Source organism: Numenius arquata, chromosome W, assembly GCF_964106895.1.
Source record: "Numenius arquata chromosome W, bNumArq3.hap1.1, whole genome shotgun sequence".
Taxonomy (NCBI): Eukaryota; Metazoa; Chordata; class Aves; order Charadriiformes; family Scolopacidae; genus Numenius; species Numenius arquata.
Window position 1 is genome coordinate 6,046,919 of NC_133615.1, and position 27,876 is coordinate 6,074,794.

At 44.7% G+C, this 27,876-nt stretch overlaps 2 protein-coding genes across 3 annotated transcripts in view; both read right to left on the reverse strand.

Annotated features, from left to right (window-relative positions):
• Positions 1–11,762, reverse strand: part of LOC141476691 (mothers against decapentaplegic homolog 2-like) — a 47,269-nt gene extending 35,507 nt beyond the window's left edge. For both annotated transcript variants that reach the window (XM_074165499.1, XM_074165500.1), the window contains exons 1-2: positions 11,706–11,762; positions 906–1,198 (exon numbers count right to left, since the gene is read on the reverse strand). In XM_074165499.1, coding sequence (XP_074021600.1) covers positions 906–1,141 — 236 coding nt within the window. In that variant the 5' untranslated portion in view covers positions 1,142–1,198; positions 11,706–11,762. The remainder of the gene's footprint in view (positions 1–905; positions 1,199–11,705) is intronic.
• Positions 11,763–12,041: 279 nt separating this feature from the next.
• LOC141476745 (endogenous retroviral envelope protein HEMO-like) overlaps positions 12,042–27,876 on the reverse strand; it is a 60,128-nt gene continuing 44,293 nt past the window's right edge. The window contains exon 2 of the mRNA XM_074165552.1: positions 12,042–12,152. Coding sequence (XP_074021653.1) covers positions 12,042–12,152 — 111 coding nt within the window. The remainder of the gene's footprint in view (positions 12,153–27,876) is intronic.

Consider the following 27,876-nt stretch of genomic DNA (forward strand, 5'->3'; position numbering starts at 1 on the left):
TTTCTCTCCCCGAGAAGTTATTTTAAGTGTCAAGAGGCTAAGTGTCCAGAATATTCCTCTATCACCAGATCTTAACTTTTTCATAGAAAAACATACCTGTGATGCAATTCGATACTTATGTCTCACATAACGAGCTTATACATGCACCTTAGTGGGAACTCTTTACAATACAAATCAAGAACACACTGCATTATACTTACAAACATAACTCTTGCCTCTCGCACAGCAGTTGCTATGAATTAAGTTCAGAAAGTCAAAGGGGTAGAATGCAAGTCATTCACCTAACTGTATACATGCATCAGGAATGGAAGAGCAGTTCTAGAAATACTCCAAGTTCTCAAATAAAAAACACTGTCATTAACAAATAATAATTACAGTAAATAAACCAGTCTTCAGACAACCTGCCTCCAAAGACTAAAATTCCCCTTCAGAAGGGAGACTGGATGCATCTTGTGCAACTTAAATGAAACTACCATATACAGCTGAAAATTATTAGATGACTGAAGTGATGACCAAGGAAAAACTAGTCTTTTTTATATTTTTTTTTTCAAGTGGAAGCGCAGGATAAGTATGCCCCTCCGATTATAGACAAGGTTATTAAATAAAAGCATAAGGCAGTGCTACAAACTAAGAGCTGTGCTAGGCACCACCAGAACACATACAAATTGGAATCTACATAGTAATGAAAATTGAAATGTAAAGTTATTATTAGTAATTGTGACTTAAAGTATGTGATTCAGTTGTAAGCAAGCACCATACAAAACCAAAATAGGTTTTAAAGAATTTTTTCAAGAATCAAAAGCATGCAACTATTTTTTTTTAGTCATTTGATCACAGGACAGCCTAAACATCCATTTAGTCATTTCTTAAGCAGTTGCAACTATTTCAAACACAACAGCACTTACCTTGGTATTGTCACACATTTTGTATTGCAATTCTGAGTGGTAATTGCCTTCTCAAGCTCATCCAGCTGTCCTGTTTTCTTTAACTTCTTGACCAAGCTTTTCACTGCTTTTTCACACCACTTTTCCTCCTGACCATTCTGCTCACCACCACCAGCCCCTCCAGAGCCACCAGCAGATTTTTTCCACCCCAGAAGTCTCTTCACAACTGGTGGAGTGAAGGGCAATATGGATGACATAACTTTCACCAGAGAGAACACTCAGCAAGTAATAAATTAGAGATTCCCGTCTGAGCCCTAAAAACACAAACCAAAACAGACACATTAGCATTGAGGTTTCACATGAAACAAATACTTTGCTTAGGACCTTTCATTGCCAAATGCCATAGGACACTGCATCCCAAAATAAGACAGATAATAGTTCACAAGTAGTCTGCATTCTGATTAGATACTTCATCAATAAAGTTAAAATACAAGTTTGCTGCAGAACCTTCAACAGATACCAAACACTAAGGTTACTGTTGGATTAGACATTTAATTTTTCCTCAAGTCTTTCCTGGCTAAAGCCAACTCTAGAAAACACAAAAGTTAACGCAAGTCTTGCTTTGCACTTAGTCTGGCTGGGTGCAAATCTTAGTTTGCAGACACCTAAGCAGTAGAACTGTCTGGTTTCAATTTTGATAGCCTTTCATTCGGTGTCAACTACCTGATCAGGATGTTTATATAAAATGAAAGATTAGACGGGATGCTGAAACTTGGGGTATGTTTAGCATTCACTGCAATTTGCGCTTCAAATAATTTAAGAGAAATGATAGCCATTTAGGAAAAAAAAAACAAAAAACAAAAACACAAAACAGACAACACCTTGTTTTTGCAGGTTCTATTAGGCTACTTTTAGGTATTAAAAGATAACCCTCAAATTAACCATGTTTTTTTCAGGTAGGCAGCTGTTAGAAAATGCTTGAGGACATAATGGTCCTATGACTGGAAGTATGGCACTGAAGTCAAAGACAACCTTATTTCCAGACAGCAAGTGAGTATTTGAACTGCAGAAAGTTACCTTATTTCCAAGCTGTACAAGTTAGTTCAGTCAGCTGAAAATACCTTGTTTTAGCCAAGAGCTAACACTACCTTCAGGCTACTCAATTTGAGCTTTCAAAGGCAGCTTACACACCTCTCTATCCCGTACAGGCGCACTCCTCACTTCTATCCAAAATATATCAACTTCATCTTATTGAAATTTCCTCATCTGCAAAACAACATGGTTGATTTGGAATCCTTCAGGCTACACTATTCATGGCTAATTTGTGCCTTGTCACGTCTTTGCGGTTTCAGTGAGGACCAACAAGTCAACAAACACTAAGTTATATTCTACAGGTAACTTTAAATCATAACTTTTTAACTTCCACAAAACAGAACATTCAGTGGGAATGACATTTCAGTTTCAACTAAATTATACCTCCATAAACCAGCTTCTGAGGGCACCTAAAAATATAACTGAAGCAAGGATTGGAGCATCTCCCTTATGAAGAAAGGCTGAGAGAGCTGGGACTCTTTAGTCTGGAGAAGAGAAGGCTGAGGGGAGACCTTATCAATGCTTACAAGCATCTAAAGGGTGGGTTGAAGGAGGAGGGAGCCAGACTCTTTTCAGTGGTTCCCAGTGACAGGACAAGGGGCAACGGGCACAAGCTGGAACATAGGAGGTTCCACTCAAATATGAGAAGAAACTTCTTTACGGTGAGGGTGACAGAGCCCTGGAACAGGCTGCCCAGGGAAGGTGTGGAGTCCCCTTCTTTGGAGATTTTCAAGACCCGCCCGGATGCAGTCCTGAGTAACATGCTCTGACATGCTCTAGGCAATCCTGCTTCAGCAGGGGAGTTGGACTAGATGATCTCTATGGTCCCTTCCAACTCTAAAAAAAAAAAATTCAGTGAAATTCAGCAAGAATTGTAGTTTTCTGGGATCAAGGAAACAGAGGTTCCAATTAACAAGGACTCAAAATTAACGCTGGTAACTTTATGCAAGTGATTCAAAATAATTTATCCTAAATCACAGAATCATAGAATGGTTTGGGTTGGAAGGGACCTTAAAGACCATCCAGTTCCAACCCCTTGCCATGGGCAGGGACACCTCCCACTAGACCAGGTTGGTCAAAGCCCCATCCAGCCTGGCCTTGAACACCTCCAGGGATGGGGCAGCCACAGCTTCTCTGGGCAACCTCAGCCAGTGTCTCACCACTCTCATTATACAAAATTTCTTCCTTATATCCAATCTAAACCTACTGTCTTTCAGTTTAAAACTGCTGCCCCTTGTCCTGTCAGTAAAGCCCTTGGTCAAAGCATTCGTTTTAACACAAGACTATGAGGAGAACTTTTATTCTTTCAATAATGTTAAATTATTACAGAATTGTCCCAAATATTTCAGACTGCAGGTTTTGAAGACTGCAAAAGCATTGCACTGGAGCCCCGGCTGCAGTAAACACAAGAAAAATAAACTCAGTATCCAATATTTTTCAAATTAAACACTGAATAGGACAGTCAGGGTACAGTTTCATAGGGAGCCAAGCCAATGCAACAGCTTCCTGCCACAGAAAGGCCAGGTCTCCTTCCTTTCTTTCCTGTGGCACCACTTTTAAACTAAGATTTGCCTCTCTGCTTCAAATGCACATTGAGTGATTTAAGTCTTGCAGCAGGAAAGAATTTAGAAACCCCATTCATTTCAGTTTTTCTTTATATTTGAACTCTCATACTATTTTGACACACTCAAGCAGCAATAAAAAAATTTAAAAAAAAATCTTTACTTTCCCATTTCCAAGACTGTCAGCTCAGACCTAACTAATTAGAAGTTTCCAGATATTATACTTAGTTTTAACCAGTTCCCTTACAAATGTTTGTCCATCCAGTTACTGTAGCACAGGTTGATCTGCTACACCTGTGAAAATTAGTTTTAAAAAAAAACCCACAACACAAAGGGACATGCTTAAAGAGCCCTTTATTAAAATTATTATTGCAGTTTAGCAGCTATTTAGAAAAAAAAAAAACACAACATGCACCCCAGCTGCAGACTAAGAGTCTGGGAGGCTTAAAGTAACTTCTTTCTTCTAGCCATTGTTTTGCCATGTCAGGGATTTGCCAGGAGTATCAATAACAATTTCACTAAATTATTCCAGTAGTGGCACCAGATCTTTCAAAGGCTGAGCAGAGAGAATGTGACAAGTAGGACAAGACTTCATTCAGCTTAATACTTCAGCCAATTGCAAGGAGTACTCAGAGGAGAATATTTCAGCCAGTTTAATTTATGCAAAAGTGACACCCTGCTCCCAGCCTGCATTTGATAAATGCAAATTGCGCAAGGAAAAAGCAATAAGTAAATTAATAAGAAATATCCCTAATAACATATGCTACTCAAGGAAAGCACGTGAGCCTGGCTCTTTTATGTAGCCCATTCTCCTCATAATTCTTCAGCATCTTGAACTGTTACAGCAGGAAATTAAAGGCTACATCCCAACCTATTCCCTTTAGCAGCCATTTATGGATCTGATGTCCACAAACTCATCTAACCACTTTTTGAACCTGCCTCCACAACCTCTTGTGGCAGACAGCACCAGAGTTTAACTGCCCAGTGTCTAAAGAAGTACTTTTAGCTGTTTTAATTTGATCTCTTTCTAGCATCAGAAAGTGGCCCTTGTTTTACCACTGCAAGCTTGGCCAAAGAACCGTTTGCATTCATCTCATCCACAAGTTAAGATTCTGTACATCTGAATCACGTCCCTCCCTCAAATAGAGGGCTATCAGCCTTTTGTCACAATGAAAGTATCTGAACGCAGCTCATACAGTTTGGGAAGCTCCTCTGGACAGATGCCAAGCCTTTAAAGAGCTTTACTACTACAATTAAATTACAAGTACTTGAAAACATTGCACAAGGAGTGAGCTAAAAGACCACAGAAAAATTGTATCAGTCTATGGTTGTCTTTTTGATCATATTATCCTAAAGCAATTGCAATTAAAAGCACAAAACCAGAAATCTACACCTTGTGAGGAATTTGGAGATAGAAAGCAGACAGCACATGTCCACTGCTGAACATCTAGCAGGAACTCAAATAAAAATGAGGAGCCCTAATTTGTGTTGTGTTCTAACTGTATACACCTAGACAGTCTCAGACACCATGTTTATACTAATGGGTTTAAGAATCACTGTTGAAGCTCATTTTTCACCAGCAAATCCCATTTCAACTCATCACCTGTAACTTTTGCTTTCAAACTTATACAGTAATATAAGGAGTTTTGATCTTTGTTCCTAAAGAATCATCCTCTCATACACTGTCACTGTTGACAGTAACCTCTTGCTAAAAACATTCCTCTAGTCTTTCTCCTTGTACACTTTCTTCATCCACAAAAACATATAAAATGCTTTTTCCCCAAATGCACACAGAAAGTTATCTTTGCCAATGCTGCAAGAAACATTTCCACACTGCTAAAATGGCCTCAGATTAAATACATGCTAAATATGTAACATCCATTCTTCCTTGTGATATAGTTTTTGTGATTTCCTTGTAGCCTACAGCCAACCATCTCCAAAAACTGAATATTCATTTACAGCCTTTGCTTTTACAGACCTTAAATGTGCTTTACCATCACTTATTCTTTGCACTGTCTCTCCTTCGCTCACTCTGTTCTACTGAGGGCCAAAATCACAGCCCAAATCTAATCTTTCACCTTCTCTGGTACTATTCCCACTACAACAGACCAACATATTGGGACCCCTGTGAGTAACCGCAGGGAGATTTTCAAGATCCCTTTCTGAGCTCAACTATAGTTGAGCTATTAGCATCAAGGTAGCAGCGAGATACAGAGCAGAAAACTTCCATTTTATCCCTTTCCATATTCCCTGGATTGTGCCTTAAAACTGCAGCTTTGGATACCCAAGGAGTACTCACTCTTTCGCCCAAAGAGGTATGAGTGTTTCTTTAGATTGCTGGAACACAGGGAGCACGTGCTGTTATTCCCAACAGATTAATACTGGAAAATTTACAAATTGCCTAACTTCGGTGGTATTTGTTTCATCTCTGCCCCCATAGTGTATCTCTGCCTCCTGATGCACACATGTTTCTATAGTTGGTCAAACAGTGTCATAGTTGACAACTTCTGAAGTCCCAGTTTGAGTCATGTCTGCTATTATTCCATTCTACTGTGGTTCTCTGGAACAAGTATTAAATATTAAGCCCATGATCCCAGCAATAACTAAGCATAAAAGCTGAAGAAAACCTTAAGGGTAGACTAAAACCTTCAAGGGAAATTTTCCTTTCCTGAGTGTCTGGAACATACTATAAACACACTGGTGCTACCAAAAATACCAAGTGATTTCTGGCTTATTTATTCTAAAGCCTTATGCAACATATTTCATATCAGTCTGCTTATTCATCTTAGACTTGAAATAAAGAAATCTGATCTCTCCTGGTTTTACTAGAAGCATTCTGGCTTAGAGGAATTTCATTTGCAAGAGCTCTTCTGGAATAAAGAGGACAGAATTTAAGCTCCTGAGGAAAGAAGATCAAGGAAAAGAATTTGTGGCATTTGAGAGACAGTCTACAAGTTCATTTCCTCTCTATTTTAGTCCCATTTTTGTGATTTCTTTAACAGGCAATTTTTTTTCATTAATCCTGGAATTTGGACAAGATTCTGTATCAATTTCACCAAGCGCACAACGTTTTAGATCTTTTAGAAGAGGAGGGACTATCCACCCTTTCCCTTCACATGCATCCCTGGGATATATTAACGGCTTCAGAATAAGGTAACATTAAATAGACTGTACTTCAATTAAGGCAGAATCAAGACTTTACATCAGGCTAAACAATACTGAGAGTTGAAGTTTAAAAAGGCATAGCTTATGCAGTACCACATGTCTCCTATATTAATCCAAAGTCATTAAGACTTAGAAAAATGATAAAAAGTATTTCATCTTGCATTGAACGGAAACAAAACAAAAATAATTTATGATCTGCTTCTGGGTCCTTTAGGCTGTGTTATTCCAAACAACAAGGAGACAGTTTATTCTCAGCGGAATCTGAGAAAGTTCTCCCCGATGTTAATGAGCTCAACTCGGAGGAAACCTGAATCGTGTATGAAGTTCAAACTATAATCAAAGCCAGTCTTTTGCCTTCACTCTAGTCAAAGCACTTGGTGGAACAGACAAGACATTTCACTTCTACTGTACCCACAACCCCTCCAAAAACTGCCTTATGAGATTCCAAAAGGGCCAATTCTTTCTTCTTCCCCTACAAACGCATATTAAAGACACCCGAGTTTGTCATACTGGTGAAGCACAAACCTGCTGCCACATACATACTTTTCTGAAGAACGTGAGGAACTGAGACAGTGCCCACCCTTCTCTCCTCATATTCAGGTCAGAGTAGGATGACATCGAGCATTCCCTTACTGGTTTTGGGGTGTCTGGGGTTTTTTTTGCTTTGGGGAAGGTGGGGGTGGAGAGCTGGGGGAAAGGGAATCCAGCCCTGCTGAGCAATGCTCTCAGATCCACCCCCTAGTTCAGCTTTCCAGCCAATTAGGCCAGCAGTGGGGAGTGGCTCTGAATACCTCCCTCCCAAGGGGCTCCATCTGGCCAGCTCACAGGCCAAAAGCTCATGAAGTAAAGCCAAGGACCCGGTTCAGCTTTGACACCAGCCAATGAAGTTCAAGGCAGATCTGGGAAGGACAGGAGCAAAGAAAATTCTTCCTCTGGGTCAGCTTTAGAATGAGGATTTTGTAATGTGCCTGTATACAGAATCAATTTACACATTAATACTTATTATGCTCTAGTATTGCAATGCATCTTGAAACTCTGCATAACTATTATCTTTATATAGCTCATTGAAAACAGAATTACCAACCTACTTTGAAAGTAGGCTTCTTTCCTCTCACTTATTTCATGAAGTTTGATTATGAATCAAATGAGAAAACTCATGTTTCTCATACACAGAGGTAAAATAAGCATGATCATGATGCTATGAAAGCTTCAGAAGCTGGATGTTTCTTCCGTCACTAAGGAATACTGCAAATTACAGACAAATGCAATAATGAAAAGCTATATTGCTATTAGAAAATTAGCACACTGCATTAACACATGCATTCATAGTATACTAAAACTGCACGTAACTGGAGACACGAGAAAGAGGAGATGTTAATTTTACTGACCTTTGATTAAACTACTAATAGGACCAATGTATTTTAGCAACTATCCTAGAATTACAAAAGAGGAAAATTACCACAACTGCAGTCGGCCAATCCACCTGTTTCTGAAAAGCAGCAAACTTCTTCAGCATAATAATATTTAGTATTATTAACAACCTCAGAGTATTTCTCCTTAAAACCAGAAGACCTTAATAGCCCTGCAAAAGCACAGAATAAGCACTCCAAGCCATAGCAGTTTAAGCTCTTCTCACCTCATTTGTTCTGACTAAAATTTTCTAGGTGTAACAGGCAAGTGTTTCATTATTTTAGAAAATAAATATTCCTGGGCTGAATTTCACCAGAATATTCACAGAACCGATTATCAGGTACCTGTTTCACTTTTTATCTGTATAGCTTAGCAGTTTCTCCACTTTGTCAAACCATAAATAGTGGCGTTTAACAATTAGTTAATGCAAGTTCACTTTTAAAACAGGCCTAACGTAAACGTTCTTCAAACAGGCCACCCTCTTGATAAGCAGAGTTCACTCTGCACCAAAGTGTCTTATTTTAAGCTCATGTTACTCCAGCATAATTAAATCAAGCTCGAGCCCCAGACTAAACTGATAAAAGACCCAGAAGCTGCTCTCTCAGTGTCTCTTCTTGGTCTTACTTCACATTATAGCTGCCAAACACATTTAATCATAATAAAATATCATCTGGGGACGTCTTACAGTTTGTAACACAGTTTCCCTGCTGGAAGCAGAGAGCAGCGTTTAGGAAGGTTTTCTGCAGTAGCCAATTTCTTCTAGGCCAGAGTATTGAACACAGGGCTGCCTGTACTCTCCATTCCATTACAAAAAAAAAAAAAAAAATCCCACCGCATGACCTGCAGCAATTCAGTTTAACAAATCAACAATTAGAAATACTTTGGCAAAGTAAGCTTAGGTATTGTTTGCCTCTGGGCACAGTTCACAACCAGTTTGTGGCTTTATGATAAAAGTCATTAAATCCAATCTGAAAAGCAGAATTTACAGCTCACTTAGCAAGTCAGGCCCATAAATGGATGCTTTCAATTACAGGGCATTTACATGCACAATCATTAAGGCAGCGTTGAATACATTTGAAAACTCTAGAATACTTTTTATAATAATTAAAACTTTGCGTACTGTTCTTTATACAAACAAAGCTTAGAAATTCTCTTCAGTCTCAAGCAGAGCTCAGATTCATTGTTATCCAGAACCTACTACAAAGCCTGTTCTCCCAGTACTTTTGTGGGAAAGGGATTAGAGAGATGGAAACAAGTTTTGTTTTTTAAAGTTGCTCTCAGTAGCAGAGGGGTTTTTCGAGCTCAAATAAACTCAGTTACATCAACTGGTGCTCAACACTTCTGAAAGATCAAGTGGAACAGGAAGATGGAGTAGGACCCAGGAGGGCCTTTCATTTGGAGATTCACTGTGTAATTCAAGCTGATTTGATTTTGTTTATGAAACTAGCTTCTAGGTGGAAGAAAAGAAGAGATCAGTTAAGAGCCCATTTTTTTGAACCTAATTTTTTCAAATGTGTTCTCCTTTTTATCATCAAACAGAACCTCAGGAAAGTTGACAAATTCTTCTCAAGATTATTTTACACACACTCAGCTTCTTCCACAAATGTGATCTTCAAACACTTTTGTTCATTTCAGTGACTATCAGTGTAGCCTGAGTCTGACCCACACAACTGCAGGACAACAATCAACTACCAGGTTACTCTAGTAAACAGGCCAATGTACTGTTAAATATGTGCTTAGACTCATCTTTGAATTAAGTTTAAACTATTTTAAATTAGATCCTCCCCTTCCTTTTTAAAGGCATTTGTAACTAATGCTATCTTTCATCATGATAGTGCTAAACTTCAAAAACCACCCTTTTATTTATGTTGTCATTACCCTCTAATTCACTACAGTTTGTAAATGCTAAAGTTTTAAAGCTACAACTCAGAACAAACACACACACCAAAAAAAAAATAAAATAAAAAATTTATTCATGCACCATGCAAGCTCCAACACTGCAATAAAACATAGGAAAGTCTAAACAGCAACCTTGTTCTGCCAATAGAAGCCTTAACAACAAGAGGACTTTTTTGTTTTTTCCAGGCTGGAGAACAGAGCAAAGACTAATCAGTCTCTTACTACAGAGTCCAGCCCCCACAGAAATAATGTCATGAACAAGTTTGAAAGCACAGCTCTCCAGGCTAAGAGAGGAACACTTAAGAACAGACAAACCTGCTGTTATGTGCAGTCTCCTAATAAACTGTCATTATAAATTTCTTGCTACTCGTTCATAACCATGAACTGTGATAACATGAGCTCTGCACACAATATACACAAGTTGCAGCATTTGCTAGCAGCATTTTCAGAAACACTTATTTGTTAAGCCCCATAAGCAAAACTATCCACTTGTTTGTAAAGTATTTGGAAAGAGCACAACACACACACGTTGTTCAGATTTTTAGTCAAAAACGATGAGGGACAACCAAAAAAACATGAGGCTAGGCTGCAGCCCAAATCCCAGCTGTTCGATTCAACAGCTCTCTAAGACAATCACGAGGGTTCTTCATCCACCCACTTTTTTTAATCCTTCTTTTATTTCCCCAGAGTGAAGACTAAAAGACCATACTGTGTCACACTTTTTCTCTTCCCCTCCACTCCCCACAAAAAAATTACAAATAGGAACTCTACAACTGTGCAGTAACACCAGCTACTCGCATTTATCACAACACAACTTCTCCCATGCGCTTATCTAGGTAGATGAAACACTTAACAGATTATACTTGTTTACATCTTCCAGTCCATAGACAGCTACAGCATTAAAACAAATTATGTGAAGAAAAACACTAATCTCACATGTACGTGTCTCATAGAGGCAATGTGTATTTCACATCCGTGGCTCTGGATTAGGAGAGGAACAGAGAAAAAGAGTACTAGCTGAAGTGAAGTCTACAAACCTAAACAGTTCATAGAATGGGTTGGGCTGGAAGGGACCTTAAAGATCACCCAGTTCCAATCCCCTGCCACAGGGATGGACACCTCCCCCTAGACCAGGTTGCTCAAAGCCCCATCCAACCCGGCCTTGAATACACCCAGGGATGGGGAAATCCTTTGCAACTTGTTCCTAACTTTCTCCACCACCCCGGCATGGAATTTTGCACACCTGATCTCTGCAAGAGAAAAAGACCAGGCAGAGAAGGAGGGAGCGAGGAAAGAGAAGCAGAACTTTATTCCCCCCACCTCAGACACACACAAGGAGGCACAACCCGACCCTTCCCACCCTCCACTGCCCCGCCTGGGGAGGGCTATTCCGGCATACGGGCGACGAGAGGGGTGACAGAGACCTTCCTCCCCCACCTCCCTTCCCGCTTTCCCTCACGGAAACCCGGCGAGCGCCCCCCCAAACCCCAGCCCGCCGCCGGGGCCCTCACCGCCGGCCGTGTCCCACCACAACAAAGAGGGAGGAGGGCACGGGGAGGCGCCCCAGCCACCAGGCCCAGCCCCGTTCGTCCCCACACACGACCCAGCAAGGCACCCCCTTCTCGCCAAGGGGCTGCCCAGTACCTCCCCACAGCACGACCAGGCCGCCCGCCGAAATCACCCCAAGACCAACCTCTTCCTCAGCAAGCTATGCAGCCGCCCTCCTCCTTCAGCGCTGCCTTCTCCCCCTGCGCGCCCGCCCTCCCCGAGCCCATTGGCTGTCGCTTCACCCCGCCCCCGTCGGTGAGCGGAGGAGGGACGGTGCATTGGCTGTGCTGCCCGTCAGTTGAGAAAAAGCGGGCGAGGATTGGACATCTGGCGCGGCGGCCCGGCCCCAGCCGCCGATTGGCGGATTGAGCCGCCAATCGGGTGCCGGCGGCGGAAAAAAAATTAAAAAAAATAAGGCGAGAGACGCGCGGCGAAGGGTGGGCGGGGCTGGGGAGGCGCCTTTCATTGGCTGAGCCAGCTGTCATTCTTCGTCGGAGGCGCCCGCTAGGGGCGGTCGATCGGGGAAAGCGAAGTGGAGCGGCGGTTTGGGTGAGCCGCAGGCGCGCAGCCGCACTGGCGGCGTGAGCGCGCACTAGAACCGGAGTCCCGTAACCTTCCGCGCCGGACGCGGGAGGGAGTTGCGAAAAAGTAGTGTGCTCCTTCCCGCCAGAAATTCTCTCAGGGACCGCCTGCCTTCGAGCGGCCAATAAAGCCCTAACTAAAAGGAAGTTTAAATGCTCCTTGGACAAGGGAGGGTGAAACCTCTCCCCTCATAGGGGTGGTGTGGGAGCCATGGTGGCCCCTCAGGGGCACGATGCCCCTCCATCCCCACAGCCATGGCCTGAGGACAGCACTGCCCTGCTCCCTGGCCCCTCACCTCATCCTGAAACAGATTCAAACTGCCCGAGGCCTCGTCTCCTGCCATCACATACAACTTCAGGCTACAGGATGGGCTGCCATCCTGTCAGCCCCTGAGGTGCAACGCTGAGACAAGGTCACCCTGGAGCCTGCCTGGCCTTGGGGCTGCCAGCGTCCCCTCACAGCACTGGGGCTGCCCCCCTCATTGTCAGTGGCTCTTAAAAAAGCATTTTTCCCCTCATGTTGTTTTTGGTTTGTTTTTTGGTTTTTTTTTAGTGACTGCCTTCGGTAGACTCTTCACGGCTTTAACCACCTGTGGTGTGGTAATGATGTAATATGACCAAATTCCTGCACCTAAGCAAATGCCCAGGCTCACCACAGGCAAATTAGAGCCTGTTGCCTGCAAACATGTGACTGGGGAACCATCAGCATGTGAAACCCATTGCTGCTTTGTCTACAGAGATCCTCGAGGTGATGTCCCGTAGGTTCCCTGAAGCATGAGCGGGAGGCCACAAGATGGGAGTTTAATGGTGGGGGTGGAGGGGTGTTGGGTGAAAAGGCCTGTTCCTGCTTTGCTATAAGTCTGTTGGAGATGCTCTGGATTTTTTTGCTTCCACTTTTTGATACTTTTCCTTATTCCTCCCCCATCTATCTCAACCACAGGCCACTTCTCTCATACCTGAGGTCCCATCTCACCAATGTAACAGCTCACTTTCTGGAGACACGCTCCTCTTCCAGACTGAAACGCCGGTTTCTGTGCTCAGCGACATTGGCGTTGTGATTCAGCGTCTTGGGCATGTATCCCATCTCAGCAGGCTCGGTGTTTCTCAGGAGCCAGGTGAGGCACCTCTCCCATCATTTCGCCCTTCTGACAGAATGATAGATGTGGACTCGCAGAAACCTCCCTCTTGCCTCATCTGTCCTTGGATTTTCCCAGCTTGAAGCAGACATGCATCTTATTCAGTTATTTTTTGGGTATTTTTTCCCCCAATTCCATCAGTTTGAGATCAAAGCTGGTCATGAAATAAACACTAATGTAAAATGGAGAAGATACCCGCTGCAGACAATGCAGAGCTGCTAACAGATTACCATAATGTTTTTGAAAGATAAGGAGGTGTTCCAGGCATGTTGCACCTGGAAACAGATAGAGGCTGTTCAGCCAGCACAGCACTTGCTTTATGGAGGTTTCACTGCATTCAGAGAGAATTTTTTTTATCTATGAACAGCAAGTTAATTAAGCTCAGTTTTTCTATGGATTTGTGTCAGACATTCCCTTCACCTCTCCACTGCAATAAATCCACAGCCCCCCTCTCCTCTTATCTCCCCAAGGCTGACTTCTGATATCTCTGAAGCTGCCTTCTATGTCCCCAACCTACTTTTACTGGCTGGCCATCTGGGCACAGAGCAGCACACACTATGGCTGGTTCAAGGCTACATGTGCACTGCCTGGCCAGTTGCCCACCGTTCCTCTGCTGCCAAGGAAGCCAAACAGCACTGATAAGGGCTGAGCTTTCTCTGCCTTTCTCCCCGGTGGAGCACTAACAAGGTTTTTTTCTTTTCTAATACTGTTTGCCATGAAACTTGACAGGCTTTGTATTTCCAAAAGCTCTGCGTCTCTGTTAGGTTTGGTTGAAATAGGTCAAGAAGGTTGACGAGCTTATATTGGGGGACTCATGACCTCAAGTTGTGCCAGGGGAGGTTCAGATTGGATATTAGAAAAAATTTTTACGCTGAAAGGGTTATTAAGCATTGGAATGGGCTGCCCAGGGAAGTGGTTGAGGCACCATCCCTGGAGGTATTTAAAAGACAGGTAGACATAGTGCTTAGAGACATAGTTTAGTGATGTTTTTTATCAGATTTAGGTTGATGGTTGGACTAGATGATCTGAAAGGTCCCTTCCAACCTAGACAATTCTATGATTCTATGACTGACAGAAAAAAAAAAACAACCCAACTTTTTCTTTAGGAAAGGAAATGGCAAGTGGCAGGAGAAATACAGCAAATGGAAGAAGATGGCATCGGGGCTGGAAATCACAGAGCCCAGAAGTTACCTGAGAAGCATGGTTGCTGTGGAGAAGCCAGGCAAGATATGCTTCTGCAACTTAAACACCGCTCCAGAAAGCGCTCCCATCCACACACATGCAACTACAGAAATAGTACCTGGTTTGGTAAAAACAAAGCAGGAAAACTTAATCCCAAAGCTAGATACTATTAGCTAAACCGTGTAGCTCAGCACAATTTGGACATTAGCGGTGCAGATGGTTGACAATCCTATTTGGAGTTGAACCTGCAGTGGAAGAGCATCAGTGTCTCTCGCATGGGACATTAACACGTGGCAGAGGGATCAACGTCCTCACTAATGGAGTTCTCGTGCGGAGAGACAGAAACAACCCAGTGGTTCACAGTCACCTGGCTGCTAGAAAGAACAAGGGAAATAATCTAAAATCTAAAGAACACATGATGAAACAGTAGCTGGCTGCACAGAGAATATGTGTTGACTTCCTAAAGGCTGTGACCAAATCCCCTAAGAGGTAAAAGAAACACAACACCAATATCAGATAACTTCAAAGACACCCAGGATTTCTAAATGATCCAACGCTATCAGATATCACTGCGTGAAGGTGGAGACAAGCGTGAAGTGTGATGCCAGGAAGGCAGGGCTTGGAGGCAGAGCAGATAGCTTTTGCGTTAAGGACATAATTACCAGTATGTCACAGAATCTTCATGGTTGGAAGGGACCTTTGAGATCATCGGGTCCAACCAAAAAAAACCAAACCAAAACAAAAAACAAACAAACAAACAAAAAAAACCCCCCAAAAAACCCAAACCAAACCAAAAAAAACCCCCACACACCACACCCCACCCACAAACAGACACAAACCAACAATCTCGGGCACTAGAGCATGCCCTGAAGTGCCATGTCTACACGTTTCTTAAATACCTCCAGGGATGGCGACTCCACCACCTCCCTGGGCAGGCTGTTCCAGTGCCTGACCACTCTCTCAGTAAAGTAATTCTTCCTAATATCTAATCTAAACCTCCCCTGCCGCAACTTTAGACCATTTCCTCTGGTCCTGTCATTATTCCCTTGGGAGAAGAGGCCAACACCCACCTCTCTACAACCTCCTTTCAGGTAGTTGTAGAGGGCAATGAGGTCTCCCCTCAGCCTCCTCTTCTCCAAACTAAACATGCCCAGTTCCCTCAGCCTCTCCTCATATGACTTGTTCTCTAGACCCCTCACCAGCTTGGTGGCTCTCCTCTGGACACGCTCCAGCAGCTCAATGTCCTTCCTGTAGTGAGGGGCCCAGAACTGAACACAGTACTCGAGGTGAGGCCTCACCAGTGCCGAGTACAGAGGCACGATGACTTCCCTACTCCTGCTGGCCACGCTATTCCTGATACAGGCCAGGATGCTGTTGGCCTTCTTGGCCACCTGGGCACACTGCTGGCTCATGTTAAGCCGGCTGTCCACCAACACCCCCAGGTCCTTTTCTGCTGGGCAGCTTTCCAGCCACTCTTCCCCAAGCCTGTAGCGTTGCTTGGGGTTGTTGTGACCGAAATGCATGCACTTGGCCTTATTAAACCTCATCCCATTGGCCTTGGCCCATTGATCCAACCTGTCCAGATCCCTCTGTAGAGCCTTCCGACCCTCAGGCAGATCAACACTCCCACCTAGTTTGGTGTCATCTGCAAACTTCCTGAGGGTGCATTCAATCCCCTTATTTAGATCATCAATAAAGATATTAAACAAGACTGGCCCCAAAACGGAGCCCTGAGGGACACCACTGGTGACCGGCCGCCAACAAGATTTCACCCCATTAATCACAACTCTCTGGGCACGGCCACCCAGCCAGTTTTTTACCCAGTGAAGAGTACACTTGTCTATGCCACGATTCGCCAGCTTCTCCAGGAGAACGCTGTGGGGGACGGTGTCAAAGGCCTTACCAAAGTCCAGGTAGACAACATCCACAGCCTTCCCCGCATCGAGAAGGCTGGTCACATGGTCATAGAAAGAGATCAAGTTGGTTAAGCAGGACCTCCCTTTCATAAACCCATGCTGGCTGGCCCTGATCCCTTGGCTGCCCTGCACTTGCCGTGAGAGCTTACTCAAGATGATTCTCTCCATGATCTTTCCCGGTACCGAGGTCAGACTGACAGGCCTATAGTTTCCTGGATCCTCCTTCCGGCCCTTCTTGTAGATGGGCGTCACATTGGCCACCCTCCAGTCATCTGGTACCTCTCCTGTTGACCAGGATTGTTGATAGATAATGGAGAGAGGCTTGGTGAGCTCTCCCGCCATCTCCCTGAGTACCCTTGGGTGAATCCCATCCGGCCCCATGGACTTATGCGTGTCCAGGTGCATAAGCAAATCATTAACTACTTCTTCCTGGATTATGGGGGGGTTGTTCTGCTCTCCATCCTTATCTTCCAGCCCAGGAGGCTGTACACCCTGGGGGTAGCTGGTCCGACTATTGAAGACAGAGGCAAAGAAGGCATTAAGTATCTCAGCCTTCTCCTCGTCCTTGGTCGCAATGTTTCCCCCCGCATAGATTCATAGATTCATAGATTGGTCCAGGCCGGAAGGGACCTCCAAAGGTCATCTAGTCCGACCTCCCCGCAGTCAGCAGGGACACCCCCAACTAGACCAGGTTGCCCAGGGCCTCGTCGAGCTTCACCTTGAATATCTCAAGGGAAGGGGCCTCAACCACCTCCCTGGGCAACCTGTTCCAGTGTTCCACCACCCTCACGGTAAAGAATTTTTTCCTAATATCCAATCTAAATCTCCCCTTCTCCAGCTTAAAACCATTGCCCCTCATCCTGTCGCTGCAGGCCTTTGTAAACAGACCCTCCCCAGCCTTCCTGTAGGCCCCCCTCAGGTACTGGAAGGCCGCTATGAGGTCTCCCCGGAGCCTCCTTTTCTCCAAGCTAAACAACCCCAGCTCCCTCAGCCTGTCCTCATAGGAGAGGTGCTCCAGCCCCCTGATCATTTTGGTGGCCCTCCTCTGGACCCGCTCCATCAGGTCCATGTCCTTTCTATATTGAGGGCTCCAGACCTGCACACAGTACTCCAGGTGAGGTCTCACCAGAGCAGAGTAAAGTGGCAGAATCACCTCTCTGGATCTGCTGGCAACACTTCTTTTGATGCAGCCCAGGATGTGATTGGCCTTTTGGGCTGCGAGAGCACATTGCCTGCTCATGTCCAGCATCTGGTAAGGGATGGAGATTCTCCCTGACTCTCTTTTTGTTGACGTATTTATAAAAACTTTTTTTGTTGTCCCTTATATTAATGGCCAGGTTGAGTTCCAGCTGGGCTTTTGCCTTCCTAATTTTTTCTCTGTATAACCTAACGAGATCTCTGTACTCCTCCTGAGTTGCCTGTCCCTTCTTCCAAAGGTGGTAAACCTTCCTTTTTTCCCTCAGTCCCATCAAAAGCCCAGTTCAACCAGGCCGGCCATTTTCCCCATCCTTTAATTTTGCACCTCATGGGGACAGCCTGCTCCTGGGACTTTAGGATTTCCTTCTTGAAGAGCGTTCAGCCTTCCTGGACCCCTTTGCCCCGCAGGATTATCTCCCAAGGGACCCTCCCAACCAGGGTTCTGAACAGGCTAAAGTCCGCCCTCTGGAAGTCCAAGGTGGAGGTTTTGCTAACCCCCTTCCTTACATCACTAAGAATTGAAAACTTGACCATTTCATGATCGCTAAGACCAAGACGGCCTCCGACCTCCACATCTCCCACTAGTCCTTCTTTGTTTGTGAAAAGTAGGTCCAGCGAGGCACCTCCCCTGGTAGGCTCTCCTACCAGTTGTGTCAGGAAGTTATCTTCCATACACTCAAGGAACCTCCTAGCCTGCCTGCTCTCTGCTGTGTTATATTTCCAGCAGATATCCGGTAGGTTGAAGTCCCCAAAAATGATGTCAAAATGATCTGGGAAAAAAAAAAAGAAAGGAAGAGCTTTGAACAGAGTTGTGATACAAAAAGATCAGCCAGCATGTTCAGGACAGGAAATAATATATGACAAAAATTACCATCGCAGCACATGCAAAAACTCCTCTAGGATTGAGATTGCATCTCCCTTGGCCTCAGAGGGTTAAATACGGGCTTAAACTGCTTCTCCTTATATCACATCAAGTGTGTAAAAGCAGCTTCACACTCTATTGCTTCTTGTGGCCGCACGAAGAGGGTTAAAGAGGACACCACACTGTGCGTGTGGTTCCCATTAGACAATGAGGAGCACGTTTGTTGATTTTCAAGACAACTAACTACTGTCCAAACAGGCATTACATTAAAGTGACTAAAGGAGAGCTTTGACATCATAAATGAAAAGGAAGCTATTGCATGAGGCATAAAAATCTCCAGAATGAGTAGGAACTTCTACTCAGTCACACCAACATATAGAAGATTAAATATGTGCAAAGGGCCAAGTACTCCTCAAACTTTAAAAAAAACAACCCATGACTTCAGGCTGGGAGTAACAGCTAAATACATAAAAAGGTATTTCATGTTTCTGCTCTTCTATTTATCTTTTTGTTAATGAAATTGCTCTGAAATGTTGAAACTCAAATCTGTTCACCACTTCTTCTGAAATGCAGAAGTATGTTTCCAATATTACATAAATCACTGTCGTTTCAGACTGGGCTGTTAAGAGATTTCAAAGCAAAGTAAAAAAAAATAAGGAAACGGTCCCACAATGATAAAAAAAAGACACCCCTTGATGTAAGCCTGCTGTGTCTGTCTTATACCCTTGTCAAAGTGGACTTAAGAAATAACTAATATTCAACATAATGCACTAAAAGCAAATATGTGCCTTTCTGACCCATCATAGCACAAACGAGTTGGTGTTTAAAATATATTACATTTATCAGATGGAATGGAGTGAGACAGTAATCACTTAGAAGTGACATCTTCTGTAAGAAATTCCCAGTGCACAATTCACAGTGAGAAGATCTATATATCCGCTCACATTCCTTGTTTACGCCATATAATTCTGATAAGTAAATGATTTAACTACCTTAACTTATCTTAATTCCTGGTGCCTATTTGCACATAAACCCAGTTGCACTGAGTAACCAAAAGCAGAGTGAGTTGAGAGAGACAACTTTGGGCATAGTCAAACACTTAAATTTTGAATTCTTTTGCTGCTATAACTTGCTTGACTTTGCCCTGAAATGGATCGGGATCTTTCATACAGTCAGGCAGCAAGATCTTACTAAAGGAAAATCCCGAAGGCCTGGATCCATCTCAGGAGCTTGGTAGCTCAAGATGCAATCACTGATGTTATACATAAGAACTCAATTTCATACTAGTCTCCTGGCTTCAAAGCCCTGGTTTTACACCTAACCTTAGGTGTAGTCAGCCCCCGCCAAGGAACAGTAACAACTTATGCTGCTGGAACTCAAAACAGTTTTTAATTACTCTTGGCTGGCAGGGGAGGTTGCAATTCAGCAGAGTGCAGAGCCTCCAAGATGGTTTTTGCAGGACCAGCACAGCAAGGACATGGACCTTTTGGAGTGGGTCCAGAGGAGGCCACAAAGATGCTCAGAGGCTGGAGCACCCCTGCTGCCAGGAAAGGCTGAGATAGTTGGGGGTGTTCAGCTTGGAGAAGACAAGGCTCCAGGGAGACCTTAGAGCCCCTTCTGGGCTGGGGAGGGACTCTTGATCAGGGAGTGGAGCCATAGGACAAGGGGGAACGGTTTTAAACTGAAAGAGGGGAGAATTAGATGAGATATTCGGAAGAAATTCTTTCCTGTGAGGGTGGTGAAACACTGGAACAAGTTGCCCAGAGAAGCTGTGGCTGCCCCATCCCTGGAGGTGTTCAAGGCCAGGCTGGATGGTGCTTTGAGCAACCTGGTCTAGTGGGAGGTGTCTTCCTGATATCTAATGTATATCTCCCCTCTTTCAGTTTAAAACCATTACCCCTCATCATATCACTACACTCCCTGATCAAGAGTCTCTCCCCAGCTTTCCTGGAGCCCCTTTAGGGACTGGATGGGGCTCTAAGGTCTCCCCGGAGCTTTCCCTTCTCCAGGCTGAACAACCCCAACTCTCTCAGCCTGTCTTCATAGGAGAGGGGCTCCAGCCATCTGAGCATCTTCATGGCCTCCACTGGCCTCGCTCCAACAGGTCCATGCCCATCGGGGGCTCCAGAGCTGGATGCAGTACTCCATTTCCAATAATAGTGTTGTATGTGTTCATTCCAAGATTACTGTTTGTATAGACTTGGAAAGTGATTTATCTGCAGCAATTTGTAATCTACAGCAACTGAAGACAAGACATTGCTTCTGGGGGATGTTACTGTTTGTTCCCCATCCACTGGCCTGAAGATTAAAGCAAAAAAAATTAATAAACATTTGCACCTCAAGCACTGGCAGGACGTGATAGTAGAGATGTTCCAAGGATGTTGTGTCTTCCTTTGCCAAATTAATGTAAGTATCTTGCACAAACGTAAAAGCTAAATCTGAGGGCAAGGATTTGAGGCAAGTTTTGATGGTTATTTTTGGACTCAAGGACCCAGCTGCCTTCTGTGTGTAGTTTTGACCTTAACTGTGTGGAGTGTAGACTTCTCCTTAGCTAACGCAGGTGATAGATGTTTGTGGTTTTGCAGAACAGAGACTGTCAATTTTCACCCTGTGAAGCCACAAGTGATCCCGATATCTGACTTTATCATAATACAAAGCCTTGAAGGACCTCAAATTGGGTGCAATTATTGCTGTTAAATTTTGTGTACAGAGCTCAGCTGGCTTCTGGCCCACCAGGGAGAAAAAAAAGACCCGTTGAAGTTAAAGGAAACAGAAGAATCATCTGGAAAGCTCTTTCCAGGATGTGTCTATAATTCAATCTGAGTTGAAAACCTCTTGATTGAACTCAAATAGCTCAGGGTTTGGGAGTGCTGTAACCAGAGCAACACCAAGTTGAGGGCTGGCTGCTTACCCAGGTCCTGGGTGGATTTTGCAATGCGCCAAACTTGGCATTACAGGTGACTACACCATCTGGGGAGGGTGGGAGTCGGGGAACGTCAGTCTGAACTCTGTCCACCCTGAAGAAACGCAGCAGAGATGTGCCTCGAGCAGGCTTTGATTCCTGGAGTCATTCTGCCCAAGAAAAGTGCCCACCAAAAACCGTAATGACTCTGCTGGTGGGCACCAGCAGCTACGATGCTCCACGTCTGAATAGTCCTCTCCTGGAAACGCTTGGAGAAGTGACAGCCAGTGTGCTTGGGCTTCTTCCTGGTTATCCCTTCCTGGCTGAAATCTTCTCATCCTTCAGCTGATGTTCCTGTTATTTCTCCTCTGGCTGATCCGGAGGAAAAAGCATATGTAGCATCTCACCTACCATGCGTCAGCACCAGACAGCTGATTGTCAGCCTCACTGTGAAACCATCTAGATGAAGTGATGTACTGTCAAATGCACAAAGTTAACAAAATGATAGGGGAGAATATTTTCCCTGTGAATCTCCTTTCAATCATCCTCTCAGAGGTTATTTGCATCAGCATCAGGTATAACATTTTCAGATGAAGATGTGATTTGATTCATCAACTCTGCCTCTTTCAGATGTTCTAGGGTTCCCCCCCCCAAAGTCCATCCCTGATATCAGCTCAGGCTTACATAAATTTCCCAGGCACATGCAATGCTGCAGTTACAGGTAGTTAGCACTTATTTAACAGGTAATGTCAGTAGATAATGGTCTGCTGCCAGATAAAGCCAGAAGAAAAGCCATGACATTTTACACTTGGCATAAATTTAAAAATGAAGGCTAGTGGCTTGAAAAAAACATGTATTTTGAAACAGATCATCAGTTTCTCTTCTTTGGTTGCTTCTTAGCGAAAGGGTGAGGAGCAGAAAGGAGCAAGAGAATCATCCCAGCACCATTTACAATTCCAGACAGATAAGATTGTCGCCATGAAGGGTTCCTGCCATTCACCCCTCCCTGACTTTTTGGCCTTTTTTTTTTTTTTCTGAGCACCATGACTTAACAGTGGCTGATATGACTCAAATCTGTGACATGGCCCGATTACAGTCTCAGCTGGAAAAGTTGGCAAGGCCATCAGGTCACTCAGAAAAGGCATTACCTGAAAGATCTCTATGCTCTGAGCCAGGAGCCACCATCTGGTACAAGAACAAAGCCTGGAGAAGGGACATCAGAGAAACAGGGCCAACCTTGAGGCTACCTCCAACACCAGCCCCTTATCCCTGTAGACAGATGGTTGGATGCACTTCACCAAATGTTAGAAGTTAGATGTCAAAGTCTCAGTTCGTCACCCTAAACTTTCTAGTCATCAGGAAAAGAGGCGTCTCCAGAGGACCTCTGGCCTATTTTAGAGCTTGTTTTAGGGTGAGATTAATAACCTCCTGGAGTTCCTATTATTCTGTGCTGACTATGAAGGGAAACTCTTACTTTTTAGATAACCCAGGATGCTTCAAATCTGCAAGCCTGGCCCCAGGCACCCAGCAGAGCATGTGGGGGTCTAAACCAGTATCCTGTCCTGTATCAGGAACAGTGTGGCGAGCAGGACTAAGGAAGCGATCGTCCCCCTGTACTCGGCACTGGTGAGGCCCCACCCTAAATACTGTGTCCAGTTTCAGACCCCTCACAACAAGAAAGACATTAAGGTGCTGGAGCGTGTCCAGAGAAGGGCAATGAAGCTAGTGAGGGGTCTGGAGCACAAGTCCTATGAGGAGCGGCTGAGAGAGCTGGAGTTGTTTAGTCTGGAGAAAAGGAGGCTGAGGGGAGACCTTCTCACTCTTTACAAATCTCTGAAAGGAGGTTGTAGAGAGGTGGGTTTGGTCTCTTCTCCCAAGTAACAAGCGATAGGACAAGAGGAAACAGCCTCAAGTTGCGGCAGGGGAGGTTTAGGATGGATATTAGGAAAAAATTCTTCACTGAAAGGGTTGTCAAGCATTGGAACAGGCTGCCCAGGGCAGTGGTGGAATCACCATCCCTGGAGGTATTTAAAATCCGGGCAGATGTGGTACTGAGGAACATGGTTTAGTGGTGGTTTTTGTTAGTGTTAGGTTGACAGTAGAACTAGATGATCTGAAAGGTCCCTTCCAACCTGGACAATTCTATGATTCTATTCTATGATTCTTACCTGACCATAGCAGTGTCATTTTCTCTTTCATTCAGCATCGTGAGCACATCTGGAGCGTGGAGCAGTGCATGGTGTACATACCACGCCAACTGGCCGCAGCCAGAGACACCAACTGGCATGGAATGAGTACTAGACTTCTGGCTTTCAAAACAGGGTGAGCACATGAAAAGTGTTGTTGCAAATGGCCCCTGGCCTGACCTAAATCCCAAGCCATGTCCAAGACTTGGACACTCTGAAAACTCTGAAAGAGTGCAACTGTGATAAGGGGAAATAACACTCAAGGGTTAATAGCAGGGCCATTGCTTGGCTTAAGCTGTGTATCTATAGCCTAAAGCCATTGCCAAGGTGTTTAGGCAAAGAAAGGATGTGTTGAAACCATAAAGTGGTCACATCAGGCCTCGAGGCCTGATAAGGCCTCGAGGCCGAGATAAGGGAACAATTGGTATTCAAAGAAGGAACCCAGTTGTCCTGACAGAGCGATGACAGAGCGATCATCTGGTTTCCCAACCCCGTGGCCTGGAGCAACACATTAACATTAAAAGCGAGAGGTACACAGCGAGGAAGACATGGCCTTCATCCCCGAGACCCCGGCCCACGACCACCAGGAGGCACTGCGTGTGCGCAGCTGGGAGGAGTTAAAGGCGGAGACTATGGAAATGATTTCTCGTAACTCATTGTAATAAAGACCGCCTTTTCGGGGAAAGGTCATGGATATGTATAGGCGCCTCTTGAATATGTAAGATCTGATTGTATAAATCCTAAGCTAACTGCCGCGGTGGGTGCGCACGATTGTGGTGGGGCGACCCCCCGTGCTGCCCTGCGCCGAATAAACATACCTACTTTACAACCTCACAGGTTGTGGAGTCTGCTTTTCGCACGTCAGTTTGGCGAGCCAGCCAGGAGGCACTCTGCTCGGCTGCGGGATTGACTGCGGAGCAGACGCCCCTAGGCGCGCCCCGAGCACTTTCCTCAGAGGAGCCTCCACTCCCAGCCGCTCACCGCGGGAATAGACAACAACCTCCTGAAGCCGCGGATAAATGGTATGTTTTACAGAGGGGGCCAGTAAGTCGTAGGGGACGCCCACACTTGGCCGGGGCCGCCGATAAATCGCGCAGAGATGTCTGGTGTGCGGCATAGTCCCCGTACAGGAGGAGGGTACCCTGTATGGAAGTAGGGGATTTGCTGACCGATAGAGCGGCCGCTAGCGATCTTGGGGGTAGATCGAGCAAATCCGAGGTCACTGCTGCATCCCAGTATCAGGAGCCAGGAAGGACCTGCTAATGACTGTATAAGAAGCAGGAGAAGGGTAAGCGGGCTTCTCAAAGTTGTGATACAAGTACTTGAATAATATTTGCAGCTGCTGGAGGGATACCAACTGGAGTAATGATTGTATGTTTTATTTGTAAATGCCCGGGCATTTTATGTTAAGAGCATTTGTGTGTGGATGCGTGTGTTTGAGACACAGCGCTGCTGTGAAGCGAGTGGGAGTCCCGATTTGCGGTTCCGTGACTCCGCGAGGAACACGGCCAGAGATGGACAAAGCGCCTGAAACGTCTGTAAAAATTTGTAAATGTCTTGATATATGTAAGTTGGGCTGCTGTGGTGTTTCGTCAATCTTCTAAGTATCGGGGGTCTGGCTGATCATCAAAGTGGCCGGACAGGGAGAGTCACTCCTTTGGTGGTTTGGGCTCGAACCTTGGGAATATTTAAATGAAGGAGGGGACTGGATAAGAAGGGGAGAGGGACGAATTTATTTAGGAGGAGTGTATTTAACACCTGCCGGACAGACAGTGGCCCTAGACTGGGAACAACCTGTCCCAGATACCTTTCTAAACCCCCATATTGACGGACACGTGGGGGTGATCCCTTGTTTTGTGTGTGGGCTTACTAACAAATTACATGAAAATTGGCATTCGGCTCGGGTCCTGTTGAAATGTAAATCTTGTGAGAAAATTTGGTATTGTTTATCTAGGAGGCGGAGAGCTGAGTGTCCCAAATGCTCTCCTCTAATCCCACGGTTTTATGATTGGGAAAGGGCCCATCAAGAGTCCGAAATAGTAAAGTTTATCTGTGGGAAGAAAACTTTAATCCCAGAAGATTGGGACGTTTGGGAGGAAGATTGGAAGACTGTAAGGACCTGTGAGGAGAGGTTTGCGTGGAAATCAAAGCAAGGCACAATAGCTAACAAGAAACAATCTAAAGAGATGGGTAACACTCAGAATAAGGGTATTTTAAAGAAAAGCCCCCTTGGTTGTATATTGACACACTGGAGGAACATTGTTGGAACCGGGGGTACAGAGAATAAGAAGACTCTCATAAAATATTGCAATCAATGGTGGCCGATTTATAAGCTGGAAGATGGAGCTAAGTGGCCACTTTATGGGTCAATTGATTATAACACCATCCTGCAATTAATGTTGTTTTTAAGGAGGGAAGGAAAATGGGATGAAGTGTCATATGCAGACACGTTTTTCACCCTCCGAAATCACCCGGAGTGGCAAAGGGACTGTGGAATGGTGCCGCCACAGGACCCTATGGTACTCGCCCTCGAGAGGGAAAACAACAAAGAACTTAAAGGTAAACTGAGGCGGTGTTGCTCGGCATGTAGTATTGGACAAAGGTGCACTAGAGCAAATAAAATCCACCGGGCCTCAGAACAAGATCTAACTGATTTGTTAAGCCTCCCCCTCGATCACAGGAACAGGATGTGGACTCGGACGGAACCTCCACTCCCCCGGACAGCCCTGTATCCTCCCGTACTAGAAAAAAGTCTACCCCAACAGTCTTACAGGCACCCCTCCGAGAGGCGGTAAGGCCGGATGGCGGGACGATGCTAATCAAGGTACCCTTTTCCACCACCGATTTAGAGGCATGGAAAGGGGTTGCCAAGGATTACAGGAATGATCCGGTAAGTGTAACCAAACATTTTCAATTTATCGTAAAACAACACAACCCCGACTGGAATGATATACAGTTATTATTAGGATATATGACTGAGACGGAAAAACAATTAATTCTAAAAACTGCAGGGGATTTGGCTGAGGATCATTATAAAACTACAGGAGGAGATGTTAAAGAATACCTCCCCCTTCAAGATCCAAAATGGGATGCAAACAGGTCTGCGGATATGGAAAAATTGCAGGCATAACAGGGGTGGATCTCAAAAGGGATGGAGAGGGCCATCCCCAAAACCATAAATTGGTCAGCATTATATGCAATTAGGCAAGGTCCTTCCGAGTCACCATCCGAATTCCTGGATCGACTAAGGGACGTAATGCGCCGTAACACGCCGCTGGATCCTGGGTCAGAGGTAGGAATACAACAACTAGTTTCCTTATTTTTAGGTCAGTCTACAGGAGATATTAGGCGCAAGCTCCAAAAGCTACGTTCTATAGAAGGAAGGAACCTAGAAGTATTGCTGGATGAAGCATGGAGGGTGTTCAGTAATAGAGAGGAAGATTACAGGCGGGGACAAAGAAGGGTGGTGCCGGTCGTCAGGGAGGAGGAAGAAAGAAAACCCAGACGAGGACCGCCTCGACTAGGCAGGGATCAATGTGTGTTATGCAGAAGATTTGGTCACTGGAAAGATGAGTGTCCGGAAAAGTGGAAAAATAAGGAGAAGGGACGAAACAATCAGAAAGGAAGAATAGTAGCCATTTTGAAGGAATATTGACGGGGACCTGGGGAATCCACCCTAGCGGATCCACTGGTTATAATGAAGCTAGGGAAGGAGCAAAAGAAGGTGGAGTTTCTGGTTGATACAGGGGCAACGTATTCGGTTTTAAACCAAACTCTGATGCCCCTGGGAAATGACTATATCATGGTAAAAGGGGCAACTGGCCAAAGTGAAAAGGCATATTTTTGTGAACCTCTGAGATATAAATTGGGAAAACAATGGGGCGTCCACAGATTCCTGTACATGCCCAACTCCCCAGAAGCGCTTTTGGGGAGAGATTTGTTGGAACAATTGGGTGCAATAATTAAATTTAAAAAGGGAGAGATTACTCTGGAGGTAAATGACCAGCAGTATATCCAAATAACGAGTTTATCCCTAGCTAGTGTTCCCACAGAAGGAAAAATCAGCGAAGAAATCATGAACCAGGTATACCCCGGGGTATGGACCACCGATGTGCCCAGGAAAGCAAAAAATGCTCCACGTGTTGAGGTCAGACTCAAGGAAGGACGACAGCCGGTAAGAATCAAACAGTATCCCCTGAAGAAGGAGGACAGGGAGGGAATTCAGCCAGTAATAGAAAAATTTTTACAACTGGGGTTGCTAAAGGAATGTGAATCCGATTTTAACACTCCAATATTACCTGTCCGTAAACCCGACGGGTCATACCGGGTCGTCCAGGACCTCCGGTCTATAAAC